At 43.8% G+C, this 17,843-nt stretch overlaps 2 protein-coding genes across 3 annotated transcripts in view; one reads left to right on the forward strand and one right to left on the reverse strand.

Moving 5' to 3' along the window:
- The window catches only part of rabep1 (rabaptin, RAB GTPase binding effector protein 1), a 37,113-nt gene extending 34,662 nt beyond the window's left edge, over positions 1-2,451 (forward strand). For both annotated transcript variants that reach the window (XM_015961896.3, XM_054730973.2), the window contains exon 18: positions 1,058-2,451. In XM_015961896.3, coding sequence (XP_015817382.3) covers positions 1,058-1,159 — 102 coding nt within the window. In that variant the 3' untranslated portion in view covers positions 1,160-2,451. The remainder of the gene's footprint in view (positions 1-1,057) is intronic.
- Positions 2,452-11,995: 9,544 nt separating this feature from the next.
- Positions 11,996-17,727, reverse strand: LOC139072270 (zinc finger CCHC domain-containing protein 12-like). Its single transcript, XM_070555935.1, has 2 exons — positions 17,569-17,727; positions 11,996-15,298 (listed from the first exon to the last, which is right to left on the reverse strand). Exon 2 carries the CDS (start codon positions 13,631-13,633, stop codon positions 11,996-11,998), a length of 1,638 nt encoding a protein of 545 aa, XP_070412036.1. The 5' UTR covers positions 13,634-15,298; positions 17,569-17,727.
- Between the last annotated feature and the right edge of the window lie 116 nt (positions 17,728-17,843).

The raw sequence follows: 17,843 nt of genomic DNA on the forward strand, positions 1-17,843 counted from the left end.
TTTCAGCTTTAGCTTCAAGAAAGTTTTGGTTGTAAACAACAAAGTGCGCATGTGTCGCCGGCAACTTCAGCAGATGATACGGTGGCTGGTAAGGGTCATCGCACCTACACCGCAGCTACGGTAAACCCAACGAGATAATATTTTTTAAAAACAAGACTGTTATTATTATTGTCAACTTTTTTTTTACCAGGGTTTACCGCTACACCGGTTACCTTGACAACCCTAATTGCTAGTTTTTCTGTAAAATCACAGAAAAAGAGAGCTGCTCAGGTCGAGCAGGCTGCTTCATGCGCGTTCATGCTCAGGCATAGCGCGTAGCATTTGCTATCCATAGCTTTAGCAGCAGAGAGAGAGGCAGTTCCACTTTTTCGCTGTTCCTAAAGCCTAATGATGAACCTAGCTACATTTCTGAGGACACTTAGCTACTTTCTTCTAGATATTTCCTGCAAATTAGCAACAAAATAGCTATTTTCGCTCCGAACCGTTCTTTGAACGTTGTTTCAGGTGTCATCAACGATATAAAAGTTACAGATACGGAAGACGTTACTGGCGCTATAGCTCATCTAGTAAAACGTCGGACTCTCGTGCTGAAGATCTGGGTTCGATTCTAGATGTGAACATAATTTATGTAGTTTCTTTTTTACATTAATGGTATATTTTTTTACAGTAAGATGCCCAAATTTTTATTTGAGACTCGCAGAAAGGCATTGAAATCACAGATAAAAAAGAGAAAGGTACAGAACAAAATTATTTAATTAGCTGCGCGTTCTCCTGTCCTCTAGGCCACACACACACACACGGGACTGTCTCAGCTGTTATTTTCGTTAAGGAGTGTGCACGTACAGCATGCGCGCCTCGTGCACGAGCCTACTATTGAAGCTGCCATTACGCTTTTGGCCTGAGGGGGCAATCGCGAGCATAAAAATTCAAAACTTCGTAAAATCCCTTTAAAGAAAGAAAGCTGTAGGATTTAACTTAGTTTAAGCTGCACACCTCTTAGCCAGACTCTTTGTAAAACCCTGATAAATAACCGAGCCATGCTTGTTTACGCCCTCAGGTCCAGCTGGAGCGAATACGACAGGCGGAATCTCTGGATCGAATCAAAGTAATCCTCAATGACACCAACTTGACTGACATCAACCATCTTCCAGAGACATGATGACCTCTGAGTGAAGACTGGCTCCAGGGTCGCTCCTTCCTGGTTCTCCTCCACCGCTCCAGTAACTTTTCCCAACCCCTCCTGTAACCACTTCGGAAGCGTTCAGAGGGACGAGGACCCATGTGATGCGAGGAGCTCGTTTTTCTGTACATTTCAAGTCTGTGAACACACCGTGGATAGAATAATGAAGAAGAACACTACTAAAATAAAAATGTAAATAACCAAATATGTGACTGTGGCTGGGGGAGTGGAGCCCCTCTCCCCGTGGGTTTACACCTGTGTCTTGTTTCTACTGTAGATATGACTGTCTGTGTTAGCTTTACCAAAAAATGTTTGTCATCTGAGTCACTTTTCATCTGCAAACTTGTCTCTTCCCAGGAAAATAGCCAACTCCTCCCTTTTGAGCTCCAAGAGGTTGGTAATGGCATCTTTAGTCCTCCTGCTTGTTCTTTCCTTTCCTTTTTTGCGTCTTTTCCTGAATTTTTGTTTTACTTTAACAAACATGATGAAGGATGGAAAATACTTGCACATAATTTAACCGGGATGAAAAAGGAACAGAACTCAAAGCGAGCAATCTCTCAAACACTTTAAACAGATTTTTTTCCCTGCTCTGTGTCTCAGTAAAGCCCTTTTTGTTAGATATATGCAAATTCTGTGTGAAAATGAAGATTTGGTCTTTCCCAACTGTCAAAAACAAACAGCAAAACCAGTTTATTTCAGGTTAAGGAGAGTTTAAAATGTATTTTAATTAGTTTTGTCTAAATTAGCCTTGAACCGACGAACTTTGTCTTTCAGGAGCTTTTAAGTCTTACTGGGCAGCTTTTAATGGATAAAAATTCAAAAGAAGTGGATTCTTTGATGGCTTTTTCCTCGCTGCTGTCTGGAATCGGTCTGCTTATCACTGCGAGGACTTCTGGGCAGTTGGACAAGTGTAAGAACACAGTTTTTATTTCATTCCCATAACAAATATTTCAATAGCTCATGAAAAGTGTAAGATGGGGCTGTTCCCCTTCAGATAAAGGCTGAGAGTCACTGCTCCTCCCTGGAAAACATCTGCATTATTTCCCTTTGAACTCCCACTGAAAGTTTTAAAGATGAGAACGTGTTATTCAGGGGAACCTTTACATTTAAACCATCATTAATCTTACTCGTACAGAACAGCCATGAAACCTGCTGATCCTAGACTGACAAATTTGTGTAAATGCTGCTGACGTTAATCTGATGTTTGATTGGTTGATTAAAATGCCATTAAAACCTCAGTAGACACCATTCATACTGGTTTCTGCTCATTACTGGGGAGTATTGTCTTCATTTCATTTCTGGAACAGCTCAAGAACACACCCATGTCTTTGGAAACATACCAACCAAAGACTATCTGATTCTGCTTTATTAGACGTGTCTCCCATTCTGATTATTCTTACAGTCGTCAGTGTAGCAACACTTGATTCAAAATAAACCCTTTATTCACCAATTTTCTGAATATGCGTGTAAACTGTTTAATTACGTGATTTAACATGGATTCATGTTTTATTCTTGGTTGGAGATTAAGTTTTTCATGTATTTATTGATCATTTTAAGGACTAAAGTGTCAATTGTTTGCAAACATTTAGAGTTAAAGAGTAACTAATGCCTAATTTTTCTTATTTTGCTGCTAACCTGTATAGATGAGTGTCTAATGGTGCTGTGCACGTGTAATCATTGGTGTGGCAGTTTAGTGCAACTTACTTTAAAGTTAATATTTCAAAACCATCAGGTTAAAATCTCTGCTCCACATTTATGTAGAAACAGTTGTTGCTGATGGCTAAGCTGAAAAACATGACGTCAGCTAATGACTACGTGGCTGCACTGCACTGGTCTCCAGGTGAGGCAGCCGCACCTCCACCAGGCTCAGCCACTCAGCTGCTGATGTGACACATTGGCGCTTGGAGCTGCTTGCCTTTTTAGAAAAAAATGCCCTCCTCCCCTTGTCATCTAATGATCGTAATTAACGGGAAATCCTCCAGAATGCTGCAGAATCTGTCTGCTGTTCTCCTGAGCGGTCGTGTGAGTGTGTGCGCGTGCACGCTCGTTAAAGAGCAAGTCACCCCCAAATCAACTTTTGTCTGATAAACTATAAATGTGTGTCTAATCATGCTGCAGACACGTGTAGTCAATAGTTTTGCACTTTAGTGCATTTTAGTGAAAATTTAAATTTTCTGCCTAAAACTGTCAGTGTCGTGCCGTTGTCAGGTAAAAACTGCACTGCATTTGAATTTAAATCTGCCATCGCCATTGGCTAAGAGGTACCCTAGACAGTTAACTGGTACCATATGATGTCACAATGTCATGAGCCTGTGTGTGTGTGTATTTGTTAGCGGCTCCGCCCTCTCGGTCCGCGAGGCAACAGCATTTGTTGCATTTTTCAAACAGGAAGTGGGAGTTGACTAAGAATGTGGTAGGGGTGACTTGCTCTTTAAAAAGTTTTTAAATTAAGAAACTCTGACAGCACATGCGGGCGTGGGGGGGTGGGGGCGGTCTATCACTGCCACGGCACCGCTCTCTCGGTCCGCCAGGTGACGCCTCTTTCAGAAGTGTTTTCCTAACAGGAAGTGTGGATGAAATACGTTTACACCAAGCCCCCACAATGCGGGACAGAAATTGAGTCCAACGCGGAAGTGAAATAAATTGCAGTTCCACCCTAATCCACTGGGGGATGGTGTCGGAAGCGAGCAAATCCTCATTGACTCCCATGTTAAAAATACCAATTTCACAGCAGAAATAAACAAGTTTACAGCCTGGTACCAAAACATGTTTTTTGTTTAAATTATCTAGTTTACACTCATGACAACTCTGAGGGGGTGAATTTTTTTCTCACTCTTCTGTTTAAGTGTATTAAAAGCCTAAAATTCTGTATAATTAATGAGCATCCGACCCACGTGACGGCAGAGCTAGCTCCATGGAAAGGCCTCAGTAGACTCTCGGCCTCGCCTGAAAATTGTTTGGTCATTTTCAGTCTCTCAACTTAGACCATTAGTTGTAGCATTTGTGCGTTCTTTTTGGGATATTTTTTGTGCAATTGTTGGACAAAATGACTTGCTGTGGCATTAATTGCGCTAATAGAGCGTCCAAGGAGTCTCCACTTCATTTTTTTCGGTAAGTAAAATTATATTTATGTATTTTAGGTCACTGCCGAGCTGAGCTTAGATTTTAACATGTACTGTTTAACCATGAAATTTAAATGTAATAGGGTAAAACCCAGTGCATTTAACATAATGCTGCACTTTAGAAAATGGGTTGAAATATAACATGTTGGTGGAGCTGGGTTCCGACTATCGGCTTGTGGAGCTCTCGGGAGACCGATGTTTTCCACCCTTATCCCCTCCCCGCAGCAAGGTCCATCTCTGTCTGATCGCGGCTTCTGTTAGCTGCGCGGGCTGACGGCTTGTCGAGCTCTGGGATGGAAACCTTTCCACCCGGTTCTCCCCAGCGGCAGCTCTGCGCATCTCAGATCACAGCGGCGCTTGTCTGCTATGCGGCTGCCGGCTTGTGGAGCTTTCGGGAGACCACTGTGTTCCACCCGGTTCTGCCCAGCGGTCAGCCCGGCGTATCTCTGACTCAGAAGCTCTGGTGTTATGCACAGTTAACTCTGGTTGTAGCTTGGTTGCTACCTCTGTTAGCTCCCACGTCCGCGTTAGCTTCAGGTTAGCTTGTAGCTAGTTTGACCGGGTGTCGTCAGTTGATCCCAGCCTTACAGCCCCACCCTCTGCTCCACCTCTCTTCCCTTTTGTGGAATTGTCTGGGCTTGACAGAACCTGTGACACGGTCAAAATGGCGGTGGTGGCCACCTCCCATTTCTCTTCAAAAATGTGTTATTGGATGCTATGGAAACTCATTGTCCATATACGTATATGTCGATGGTCTCCACCCATGCATTGACCCTCACTTTAATCATTTTCTTACCCATTTGAGCATTTAAGTCAAGGGTGCCCAAACTTGAACGCCACAAGAGTGAATTTATTTTACTTTGTAAATGTAGAAATTACTATTTTTATGTAAGTTATACTCTCCAAAATAGATTAAAATATATCAACATATTAGTAAATATATGAAAATAGTTTGAAAATGTACATTTACATCAACATTCAACAAGAGAGATCAAATTTACCATTTTGGAAATATTGTAATATTATTGTGGGTCCGCTATGGACAGAAGTCTTGTCCTTGTCAGAACCTTCCAATTACCACCAGACACAAGTGCACAATAGTGATTATTTAAAGACACACAATTATCATGCTGCAACAAGCACCAATAAAAACTATCCCTCCCTGCTAAAACACCCCCATATAAAATAAGCAGCACACTTATCTAGTCAGTCCGTTACCACCCTCTCCCGGGGTCAAAGCTCCAGCGCCATCCAACACCCCGGGATCTAACGTCGTTGGCGGCAGTTGAATCCTCCGGCCTGGTGATCGCCAGACGGTAAACGTCTGGGGAGTCGTCGCTGCTAGCCACGGCGCCCTCTATGTCCCGGCCCTGGCTAACTACAGGAGGCGGCTGGCCTCCCCTCCTCTCACTGGAGAGCCTCTCCTCTCGCTGGCTGTCTTCACCTCCGGCAGCCCTAAACAGCTGCGATCGGCACACACTCCCCATCACCAGGGCTCCGCGTCCTCTCAGGCAGTCCGACTGTTCTCCCAACAACGAGCCTTCCCCTCCCCAGTCTTTTTATCTCTTCCCGTGTCCTCATCAGTGCACTAAAACATCACACCTGGCCCTCAAAGGTTAACTCCGCCCTCTTCACACCACACTCCCCCCCATGTCCGACAGGACTTGTCCCGAGTCCTGGAAGTCCATATGATAGTCCGCAGTCCACACAGGTGGCCTCCGAAGGCGCCCACCACGGCGTCCCACTGCCCCTTCTTCCCCCAACCCAGTAACACATAGGGGTGGTACTGTAACCGGATTACAGGATACAATAAGATAATTAAAAGAAAAAATAAACAAATGGGCCAATAATTAGGTTCGGGGAGAATTGGAGGTTGTTTAAGAATGACTGGAGTCACGGGTATAGCATGAAACGGTTTATATACTAAATTTTAATAATAATGGGAAATATAACACATAAAGATAACACACAAAAACAGATGAAAACAATCGACAATAGTAAAATGCTCGGTATGAGATTTGATCATATGAGTCACAAGTCAGCCGGCGTCAAGTCAAATCCCCACGCTTGGGGTGAAAGTCAGAGTCCGGTGGTGCGATTTTTTCCTACCGCACCGTTGAGATTGTTCACAGAAGAGAGCAGTCTGCTCTTCAGTTACTTGAGATGTCCTGGTTCGTTCAGTGGTTAAGGCTCGCCATCTCCCTCGTCAGGAAGAAATCCAGTTCTCGTTCCAAGTGAGTGATCATAGGAGTCGGGATCAAACCCAAGGAGAAAAAAAAACCCAGCCAACGCGCTCCAACGGTTCCCTCCTACAGAGGATTGGTTCACTCTGTCGTCTCCACACAAATCGCGTTGGTTCCAAGTTCCTAGCTCTTATTAGAAGGAGTCAAGTCCGCCTCTCCCTCTATCTATGCGGCACCCAAATCAGGGTTCTTCACGGCCTCGACCGTTGTTTTTTTTTCTCTCTCTCTCTCTCTCTAACCGCTCAGTCTTTGCTTTCTGTATCTGCGTGCTGCACAGCCGTTTGTCTCTCCTCTCGCTCAGCTGCGTCGCACGGTTTTATTTCGCGGAGGCGGGACTTATTTCTCTCAGCCAATGAAATTTCAGATTCCCACCTGGACCAATAGTATACAGCTTTCCTCTTCTGTTTCTGTTAGTGATGTTCAAGATTCTTGTTTTAACCGATGTTTAATATTAAACTCGTTATTTTAGTTATTCACCCTTCCAATAATTCATTATGAAATTATCTATTAGTTAATTAGATATCTATTAATTAGTATTGTTAATTTCCTTAATTTATATTTTATATTTTATCTAAATTGAGGATGGATCATATTAGTAAGCCAATTAGTTAATACCTCATTAAGGTTCTAGCTTCTGGGTTACATCCTCCCCCATTAAATATCATGCACGTCCCTGTGCATTGTTTCTACGGGGTACACAACTTCTTGAGTAAGAGAGTCAATAAAAGCTTTATTAAGTCCTTGGAAAAGGGACCTAACTACGGTCACTAGTGGATTGCCCAATTGAGAGTAAGTTAGTCTTTGAGGAGGCTGACTACTTCGTTCAGATCTCCTGACATACATCTCTGGTTGCACAGTATCATGCTCATCCGTTTCGGTTTGATTCTCAACTGAGACAGGACGAAGTGAGCTCTCTGTTTCCGACAGAGCTGATGAGCTATTCTCTAAGACTTTGGTCTTTTCAGATGTATGTGTCTGATCGTGTATGATGGGTTCAAAACTTACATCACGTTGCTGCGACTTTAGGACACCATCCAATTGAGGTAGGTTTGTGTTAGTTTCATCCACCGTTTCTACGTCAGGTAAGTATACTTCGTTTTTTTTCGTTTTTTCAGGTAAGTATGTTGCTGCTTCTTTCACTCTTTCAGGTAAGAATGTTTCGGTGTTGATGCCTTTGTCAAGTAAGGACAATTCAGCATTTTCATTACCAGCTAAGGTTGGTTCCTTGCGATCCCCTGTGTGTAAGGATAGTGTGTTTTGTTGTTGAATATTATTTACCGGTCCTGAATCTGCTATGAGTTCCCTATTTGGCAAGGTGACCGCTATTTGATAGGATGGTCGGTTTAGCACTTGTGGAAGATCAGAGTAATAAAACTCATCTACCTCTTCGTCAAGTGGCTCATCTGGGTCAGGTTCTAAGGCTGAACTCTGTCTTGTATGAGGTCTGCTAGGTTTCGTAACGCGTTCTGTTTCATTTTCTAATGAAGAGAGAAAACCACAAGGCAGTAAAAGATCTCTGTGGAGTGTTCTGTTGGGTCCTTCTCCGTTCTCTGGTTTTACAGTGTATACTGGCAAGTTTTCCATCTGTTTGAGAACTATATACACTGTTTGCTCCCATTTGTCTGCTAATTTATGCTTTTCTCTTAAGCGAAGATTTCGGACTAAAACACGATCTCCCACACCTAGTGTGGACTCACGAATGTTTCTGTCGAACCGTTCTTTGTTCTTCCTCGCTGTTTTTTGAGAGTTTTTTATGACAATGTCATAACTCTGTTCCAGATGACTCTTCAGTTCTTTAACATACTGAGAATGAGTTATAGAGGGCTTGTTCAAATGCGGTAACCCAAAGGCAATATCTATAGGCAACCGAGGCTGCCTACCGAACATTAGCTCGTAGGGAGAGTATCCCGTCACGTCATTTTTTGTACAATTGTACGAGTGAGTAAGTGGTTTTACAAAATCGCGCCAGTGATGTTTCTCAGTGGCTTGTAAAGTTCCCAACATGCTGAGTAATGTACGATTGTACCGTTCAACGGGGTTGCCACGAGGGTGATAAGGGCTCGTTCTGACTTTACGGATACCAAGTAAAGAACAAAGTTCCTTGATTGTACGTGATTCGAAATCCCGTCCCTGATCACTATGAAGACGCTCAGGAAACCCGTAGTGGACTAAAAAATTTTCCCACAGGTTCTTCGCGACGGTGGTGGCTTTCTGATCTTTGGTTGGGATGGACACTGCATACTTTGTAAAATGGTCTGTAATCACTAAGACATCTTTAGTGTTCTTACTGTCTGGTTCTATGGAGAGAAAATCCATGCAAACTAACTCCATAGGTCTGGTGGTGGTAATACTCACCATTGGAGCAGCTTTGTCAGGGAGGGCCTTCCGACGGATACATCTTTCGCAAGTTTTAACTTTGATTTCGATATCACTAGCCATTCTTGGCCAGTAAAAATGGGACCGAATGAGATCTGTCGTACGTTCAACCCCAAGATGCCCCATATCATCATGTAGGCTTTGCATGACTGTTGAACGTAATGAATCAGGCAAGACTAACTGCAATGATGTCTCTGGTCCTAATTGGCGTCTCCGGTACAGTAAATCATTTTGAAACTCAAACCGTTTCCACTCTCTCAAAAGGTTAAGAACCACCGGGGGTTCTGCAATAGTATCAGTTGGCGGTTTATTGTCAGTCATAAGCAGCTGAATGACTCGGCCAATGGTTGGATCTTTCCTCTGCAAGGAGACAAGGTCAGCATGGTTATACTTGGGCACAGCAAAGAAACTGTCACTATTGTCTTCCAACTGGAATAGGTCTGGAATGGCCGCTGCAGACATGGCAAGTGACTGAACTAAACCACAAGGAGAATCAGTCTCATCCAAGACCATGTGCTTTTGGCAAGTTGCCTTCACTGCTTCGGCTTGAAGTTGGAGCTCGACTTCTTTGACAGAGGATAAAAGATGAGATCGGAACTCATCTAGTCGTTGGCATTCCTCAGTGAATTTTGAGTTGTCTTCAGGTTTATCATGCAGCCTCCTAGACAGGCCATCCGCGTCAACGTTCTGTGTACCTGCACGGTATCTGATGTCAAAATTATAGGTGGACAACGCAGCTAGCCAACGATAGCTCGTTGCATCGAGTTTTGCCGTTGTTAAGAGGTAAGTTAACGGATTATTATCAGTAATGACAGTGAATGTGTTCCCATACAAATAGTCATGAAACTTATCTGTTATGGCCCACTTTAAGGCTAGAAACTCCAACTTGTGCGCAGGGTACCTAGTTTCACTAGAGCTTAAACCGCGACTTGCATAAGCGATTACCTGTGTGACACCGTTTTGCACTTGGTATAGCGCTGCACCGAGTCCGGTCGTACTAGCATCTGTGTGTACTAGATATGGGAGTTTTGCGTCAGCGTAGCCAAGAACTGGCGAAGTGGTAAGTTTTTCAATAATAGTTTGAAAGGACTTCTCACAGTCTTGGCTCCAACGATTCCCAAAGGGTTCTTTGGGGTTCAAGTACTTTGATCTACATGGTGGTGTTTTAAAGTTTTTCCGTTTGGGTGGATAACCAGCCGTGAGAGATGTTAGTGGCTTGACAATATTTGAGTAATCTTTAACGAAGCGTCGGTAATAACCGGTAAATCCTAAGAAAGATTGGAGTTCCTTCAAAGTCTGAGGCTTCGGCCATGTTTTGAGTGCTTCCACCTTATCTGGATCGGTTTTTATGCCATCTCGAGATACTATATGTCCAAGATAACGCACAGATGTCTGGAAAAAACGACACTTATCTGGTGATAGCTTGAGTCCGTATTCTCTAAGCCGTTCAAGAACGTGAGAAAGTCTGGTTTCGTGTTCTTCCAAGGAGTTGGAAAAGACGATCAAGTCGTCTAGGAAAACTAACACTTCCTTCAGATTAATGTCCTTCATACACTTTTCCATAACCCGTTGGAAAGTGCTTGGAGCATTTGTTATTCCTTGTGGCATACGGTTAAATTCATAAAACCCAAACGGGCAAACAAAAGCAGTTTTAGGTTTATCCTTTTCACACATCTCTATTTGATAGTAACCTGACTTGAGGTCCATCACAGAAAACCACTGTGATCCAGCGAGAGCAGAAAAGGACTCCTCCAAGTTAGGCAGGGCATATGCGTCGCGAATGGTTTGCAGATTAAGCTTTCTATAGTCTATACATAGACGTACCTCACCATTCTTTTTCCGAACTACCACTATTGGTGAGGCAAATGGAGACTCCGACTCTCTTATTATACCGGTTTCCAAGAGGGCTTCCAAATGTTTTCTCACGGCTTCATAATCATGTGGATGGATCGGCCGAGATTTCTGTTTGAATGGGGTCTCGTCTTTTAAGTTGATGTGATGTCTTATCTGTTGTGTATGACCAAAATCAAGATCGTGGTGCGAAAACACATCGGAGTAAGTGTTAAGTTTGTTGGTGATCCTCCCTTTCCATTCTTCGGACAAGGGCGAAGTACCGAAGTCAAAACTGAGAGGAGGATTTGAAGGTGAAGTCTGTTGCTGCGAACTACACGCCGCAAGTACTTTCTGATCACTTTTGTCAGGTTCTGGATATGGCATAACACGATCGGCTTTAACTAACTCAGCGATCACACAGTTAGTGGGTAATGTGATGTCATGGTTAGTTTCGTTTCTTAGTACAACAGGTACTTTGTATGGACCATGTGAAGGTAAGGAAATGAGGCAACAGTCTACAATTATACCCCCTGGTAGAGAACCATTGGTGGGTTGTTCAATGAGTGCATAAGGCTCATGCTTGTTTTGGCTGGGTTGCATAAACCCTTCTAGTAACAGTTTTTTATTTGCAGGGAGAACTTCTTGGGTTCTCCCTCGAAGCTTCACCACACCAACTCGTCCATCTTTGCTTTGTTTTTTTCTGACTGCTAAGGCTTTTAGCACGTGTTGGTACCCATAAGAGAGTGCCTTGGAATCAGGTAAGTTATTGGCAGACAATTGCTCATACAAAGGATCGAGTGTGTTTGTGCCAATGAGTAGTGGTGTATCAGAGTTTGAGCTTATATCCGGAACCACTAACGCAAGGGTAGGTAACTCAAGTCCAGACTGATCGAGCTCTTTTGGAAATGTGACACTTATCTCTATGTATCCTAAATAAGGAACTGCTTGACCGTTTGCGCCCTCGACTTCTAACAGATTACTGATGGGTTTAATTGAGAGGTCAGGTAAGTGTTCTTGGTAAAAAGAATTGGCAATGGTGGTTACCTGGGACCCTGAATCCAGTAAACAATTACATTCAACACTGTTAACTGAGACTGTAGCTGTGCATCGCCCACCCACTAATCTTTTGGGAAGTTTTGGCACTGAATGAGCATGAACTGGCTTGCAAAAAAGTCTCTCTGTCCTTTCCTTAGAGGGACTTGGTTCTACTTTAGCACCTATCTGTCCCACGATAGGAGCTTCTACCGGTTTAAAGGAGGAGACTGAGCAATTGGCTTTGACATCTCCCACTCGCGCTGCTTCTGTCTAAGAGCAAGTCTTTTAGTTGCAACTAGTGCTGGATTTGGCTCGTTGCTACAGCTAGAAGCTATGTGCCCATCTTCTCCGCACTTAAAACAGTATCCAGGCTTTGGTCTGGGCACCACTGCTGTTATCTGCTGAATCTGTTTGGGCTCATCTGGAATTTTAGTCCCCACACGGGGTTTTGACTCTTTTTGAGTTTTCTTTGCCTTTTTATCTGTGTTGTTAACCTTAAGCTGTGCAATTTGGCTCCTGAGCTCAGCGATTTGTTTGCGTAAGTCATCACAGTTATCATCTATTTCCAGTTCACAAGTGTTTTTACTCTGAGAGCATGTTGTTTGCACATTTGAATACACTCTAGTTCGTTGTGCCCCTAAGTGTTGTTTCATGCGTGCTGCTTTAGTAGCCTGTTTGTCTTCTTCAGTGCGCAGTTTGAGGAGAAGTGCTGTAAAATGAGGCGGGTTGTCTTTCTTTTGTTCGAGTTGCAGGTTTGAAATCAGCGAGCTGTCCCAACAGCCTCTGCAAAACTGCTTGAGCAGCTGCTGGTCGGCGTCACTGGAGGAAATTCCATTCCTCTGAATAACTAGGTTTAACAAGGTGTATAACCTCTGAAAGTAATCGGAAGGTTTTTCACCACTGTCCTGGTTTGTGTTTAAGAAGCGAGCAAAGAGCTCGTCGCCGTCTTCGACAGCTGCGTAAGCTGAATCGAGATGTTCAAGGTACGTTTCCGGGTCGGATTTTGGACTAAGAGCTTTAACGATGCTCGCTGCTGGGGCTGACAGACTCTCCACGATTCTTCGTACAATTTGGGACTTGGTGAGTGAAGGATCATTTATGCATAACACTACACTACTACGCCAAGTATCATAGTCAGTTTCAAAAGAAGGGTGTGGAACTCGCCCTGAGAACGGTTTTAGTCTGTATTGTGAAGTAGGCGGAGGGATAACCTCACTGCTTTTAACAATGTGTTCCACAATAACTCGCTGAACCTCAGGTGTGTTTAAAAGATTTGGTGGAATGCAAGGGTTTTGTTTTCCAGTCTCTGTAGGTGGACAATTGTCCTTTGAGTTGTTCATATAGTTAACTTCTGGTGTTAAAGGCAGGGAATATGTAACTTGGTCACTATGGAGCATTGGCTCTGGTTCAGTGACTGGTTCAGATGCATGGGTATCCCTTCCTAAAGATTCCCCAATTTTTGCCAGTTCCTCCATTAGAAGGTCTTTAAATGATTGATTGCTACGCGCAGCTATGTCCCTGAGCTCTGACAGATAGGCATCAGTGGCAGATGTGCTAGTTTCTAGACTGTACGCGCTGGCTAGGTCTTGAATATGGAAGAAAACATCTGGGTTCCTAGTACAAGGTTTGTCATAGGGTAAACATTGTTTCTTTAATTCCTTAACAGTGGCTTCATGTTGAAACTCCACAATAATCTGATCACAGTTTGGTAACTTAATGCGCCTGTTAACTGGTCCGAATCCTTCCATAAACCCAAAGACTTCGTTATCAAGGTCTGTATCAGTTAACCCACTGATTAAAACAGCATTTGAAACTTTGACCTTTTCTGTTTTCACAACTTCCATTTTAAAACACTCAAAAGTACCAATAATGCCAAAATGGCAAACCACTGTGACCTCCAGGCACTCTTATGATGTCAGTCAATGGTTAGCTAAGGTAACAACTCTACAATTCTCCTGGCTGGCTCGCCAAGTTTTATGTAACCGGATTACAGGATACAATAAGATAATTAAAAGAAAAAATAAACAAATGGGCCAATAATTAGGTTCGGGGAGAATTGGAGGTTGTTTAAGAATGACTGGAGTCACGGGTATAGCATGAAACGGTTTATATACTAAATTTTAATAATAATGGGAAATATAACACATAAAGATAACACACAAAAACAGATGAAAACAATCGACAATAGTAAAATGCTCGGTATGAGATTTGATCATATGAGTCACAAGTCAGCCGGCGTCAAGTCAAATCCCCACGCTTGGGGTGAAAGTCAGAGTCCGGTGGTGCGATTTTTTCCTACCGCACCGTTGAGATTGTTCACAGAAGAGAGCAGTCTGCTCTTCAGTTACTTGAGATGTCCTGGTTCGTTCAGTGGTTAAGGCTCGCCATCTCCCTCGTCAGGAAGAAATCCAGTTCTCGTTCCAAGTGAGTGATCATAGGAGTCGGGATCAAACCCAAGGAAAAAAAAAACCCAGCCAACGCGCTCCAACGGTTCCCTCCTACAGAGGATTGGTTCACTCTGTCGTCTCCACACAAATCGCGTTGGTTCCAAGTTCCTAGCTCTTATTAGAAGGAGTCAAGTCCGCCTCTCCCTCTATCTATGCGGCACCCAAATCAGGGTTCTTCACGGCCTCGACCGTTGTTTTTTTTTCTCTCTCTCTCTCTCTCTAACCGCTCAGTCTTTGCTTTCTGTATCTGCGTGCTGCACAGCCGTTTGTCTCTCCTCTCGCTCAGCTGCGTCGCACGGTTTTATTTCGCGGAGGCGGGACTTATTTCTCTCAGCCAATGAAATTTCAGATTCCCACCTGGACCAATAGTATACAGCTTTCCTCTTCTGTTTCTGTTAGTGATGTTCAAGATTCTTGTTTTAACCGATGTTTAATATTAAACTCGTTATTTTAGTTATTCACCCTTCCAATAATTCATTATGAAATTATCTATTAGTTAATTAGATATCTATTAATTAGTATTGTTAATTTCCTTAATTTATATTTTATATTTTATCTAAATTGAGGATGGATCATATTAGTAAGCCAATTAGTTAATACCTCATTAAGGTTCTAGCTTCTGGGTTACAGTACCATGCTCTCCATCCCAGCAGTGGCCCCAGAAGAAACGCCAGCGTGACACCTTGCCTCTTCTATCGCTCCTTGCTCTCCCTCAGTTGGTCCCTCACCAGGTCCACACCTAGGCTGATCCTCTTCAGATATCCCCTTCTCTGACTCCTCCTGGGATAGTTCCTCGTCAGACGCCCCTCTCTCAGGATGATGATGTCCTCCAGCCTGTCGATGGTGGAATTGCGTGGTTCCTAATCGGACATCACCTTGATCCTCCTCCGGTAGCCTCGCTTCCAGCTTCCTACGGGATATGTCCTCACTCGCAGGCCAGCGACCCCCTCTCGCCTGTCAATGTGGTGGTCCCCGGTTGATCGTCCATGCTCCAATCAGGATCAGGTTGTACAGATCTCCGCCACTCCCATCTTCTGGAACCCACGACCACTGGCACTGAAACTGCCAAGGAAGAAGCAAAGGGCTTAAATCTGTTGAAATGAACCACACACTCAGGGCCTCCTTGTATTGGCACTAGCCTGTACAGCACCTCAGTAATGCGCTCCACTACCTTGTAGGGCCCCTTGTACCACCTCTGTAACTTAGGACATACTCCCCACTTTCTAGTCTTATTTCTCACCCACACCTCTCCCCCCTCAGAATAAAACTGGAAGTTAGCCCGCAAGTCATATGACTCTTTCTGCCGTGCTGAAGCCCTCGCCTGATGCTGCTTAACTGCTTCCACTACAGTGGACAGCGTATCCTGCAGCTTTGCCACATACTCATTGGCCAAGGAAAAAGACTCCTGCTTACCCACACCTAGCATAATGTCCAACGGTAATACAATCTCTCGACTGAACAGGACCTTGTATGGAGTAACAGCAGTGCTAGCATGGACACTAGTTGTTTTAGCAGATCTGAATCACTTGTTGTACTTTCTTGGTGTTTGCTAAATGTTTTTAAATTGTTTTTAGTCCTCTATGGTTTTGACATTTATTGTTATTTATTGTCTTGTGCACTGTTGATGGCGGACCATCTGTAATTTAATTGCCATGAGCAATTACAATAAAGTCTATTCTATTCTACTACACTCCGGTAAGCCACCATTACATAGGGCAAGAGGGAGTCCCAGTTGAGCTGATCATCTTCTACAAACAAAGACAACATAGCTAAGAGTGTCCTATTAAACCTCTCAACCAAGCCGTCTGACTGCGGGTGATAAGGGGATGTCCGAGATTTATGGATTTGCAACAACCTGCACAAGTCCTGAAACAAAGTGGACTCAAAATTACGGCCCTGGTCGGAGTGGAGGCTGCGTGGTACTCCAAATCGACACGCCCACTCTTCGGCCAAGACTTTTGCAATTGATCTCGCTTCTTGGTTAGGGAGTGGGAAGGCCTTGGTCCACTTTGAAAAATAATCCCCAACAACCATGATGTACTTATTTCTGCACCCCATCTCAGGAAGAGGACCCAAGATGTCCACGGCAATGCATTCAAAGGGTCTACTTATTACCGAAGGTTGCAACGGGGCCAAAGGCTGCACCCCCTGTGTTTTCCGAGAGCCACAATCAACACACTCCTTGACCCACATCCTAACATCCCTAAACCACCCTGACCAAAAGAAGCGGTCCTTTACCCTGCAGTTTTCCCAAATGTCCTCCAGTGGGGACATTATGCAACTGCCTCAGGACATCAGGCACCATAGACTGTGGCAGGACAACCTTCACATGGGAGGCAGCATCAGAGTATGCCGGAGCAACACTCACGAGCCTGGACACCTGAAGCTTAAGCTTATCCCACACATTGGCGAATGGCTGCAGACCTTCCTCCTCAGCTGGGCTACAAGACCCCCCAGTCTTCTTAACAATGATAATGTGCTGCAGCACCGGATCATCCGCCTGGGCTTGGGCCAATTCATCCATCCTACAACCCTGACCGGCACTCCCCTCCTCCACCTGTACAGAACCCACCCTTCGTTCTACCTGGCAGTCTTGGTCCTGCCAGCACACCTGCCCCAATAATTGTGGTTCGCCATGGGTTGATGTTAACCCAAGTAAAATGCCATTTTAGATGTCTACAATTAAATCATCAATAAAGAATTTAAAGATAGTTTGAGGCGTTTCTTATAGGTAAACAGGAGGGTGTAGTCTCTACTTGGCAAGTGACAATCTTAATTTTATGTGCTTAAGTGCTTTTATCCTGTTACTTTTAAATAGAGCAAAGTAATGTATAGATAGTAACCTACACAGTGTCATTAAAGCCCAAGCTTGATCAGTTTAAATACTATTTTTCAAGTAAAAATGTGCCCCAAACTAGTTAACTGTGGCTCCATGTCAAGTGGACTAAAGAAAGGAAGGGGGAAAAAATCAAATCGCTGGAGAATTGTTTATTTACATTTATACAACGTTTACATTCAATACAGGGCGCCATTTTACATTGTTTATTTATTTTTTAGTATCAAGGCTGTAACATAAAGATAGCCAGTTCTTACCACAAACCATCTTTCAATCGCAAATATTGCAAAAAGGATTAATATATCCTCATTGTGAACGTTTAAGACAAATAGCAACACTTAAAACAACTTCCGAACTGGAAAAACTAATATCCGCGATAAACATCTGTTTAAGTACCGGAAGAGGTTATCTCTGCTTTCTGAATGTCCATATTGCTGCTAGATATGCTGAGTTTTAGGGCGAAATCCTGGTGAATTTCGTCTAGAAATGCAATTACCTAACCGTGCGCGATCCCGCGGTGGCTGATCATTTTTTGGCAGCGAGTCGATTTATGGCACAACACCGGCAGCCCTGAACAGCTGCGATCGGCACCCACCCCCCGTCACCAGGACTCCGCGTCCGCTCAGGCAATCCGACTGTTCTGTTCTCCCAACAACGAGCCTTCCCCTCCCCAGTCTCATTATCTCTTCCCGTATTCTCATCGGTTCTCATCACACCCACACCTGGCCCTCGAAGGTTAACTCCGCCCTCTTCACACCACAATTCAGGCCA

The sequence above is a fragment of the Nothobranchius furzeri genome, chromosome 10 (genome assembly GCF_043380555.1).
Source record: "Nothobranchius furzeri strain GRZ-AD chromosome 10, NfurGRZ-RIMD1, whole genome shotgun sequence".
Lineage (NCBI taxonomy): Eukaryota > Metazoa > Chordata > Actinopteri > Cyprinodontiformes > Nothobranchiidae > Nothobranchius > Nothobranchius furzeri.

Excerpts from the sequence above, each read along its gene's own strand:
- LOC139072270 (XM_070555935.1), bottom strand. The coding sequence starts at position 13,633 with ATGGAAGTTGTGAAAACAGAAAAGGTCAAAGTTTCAAATGCTGTTTTA.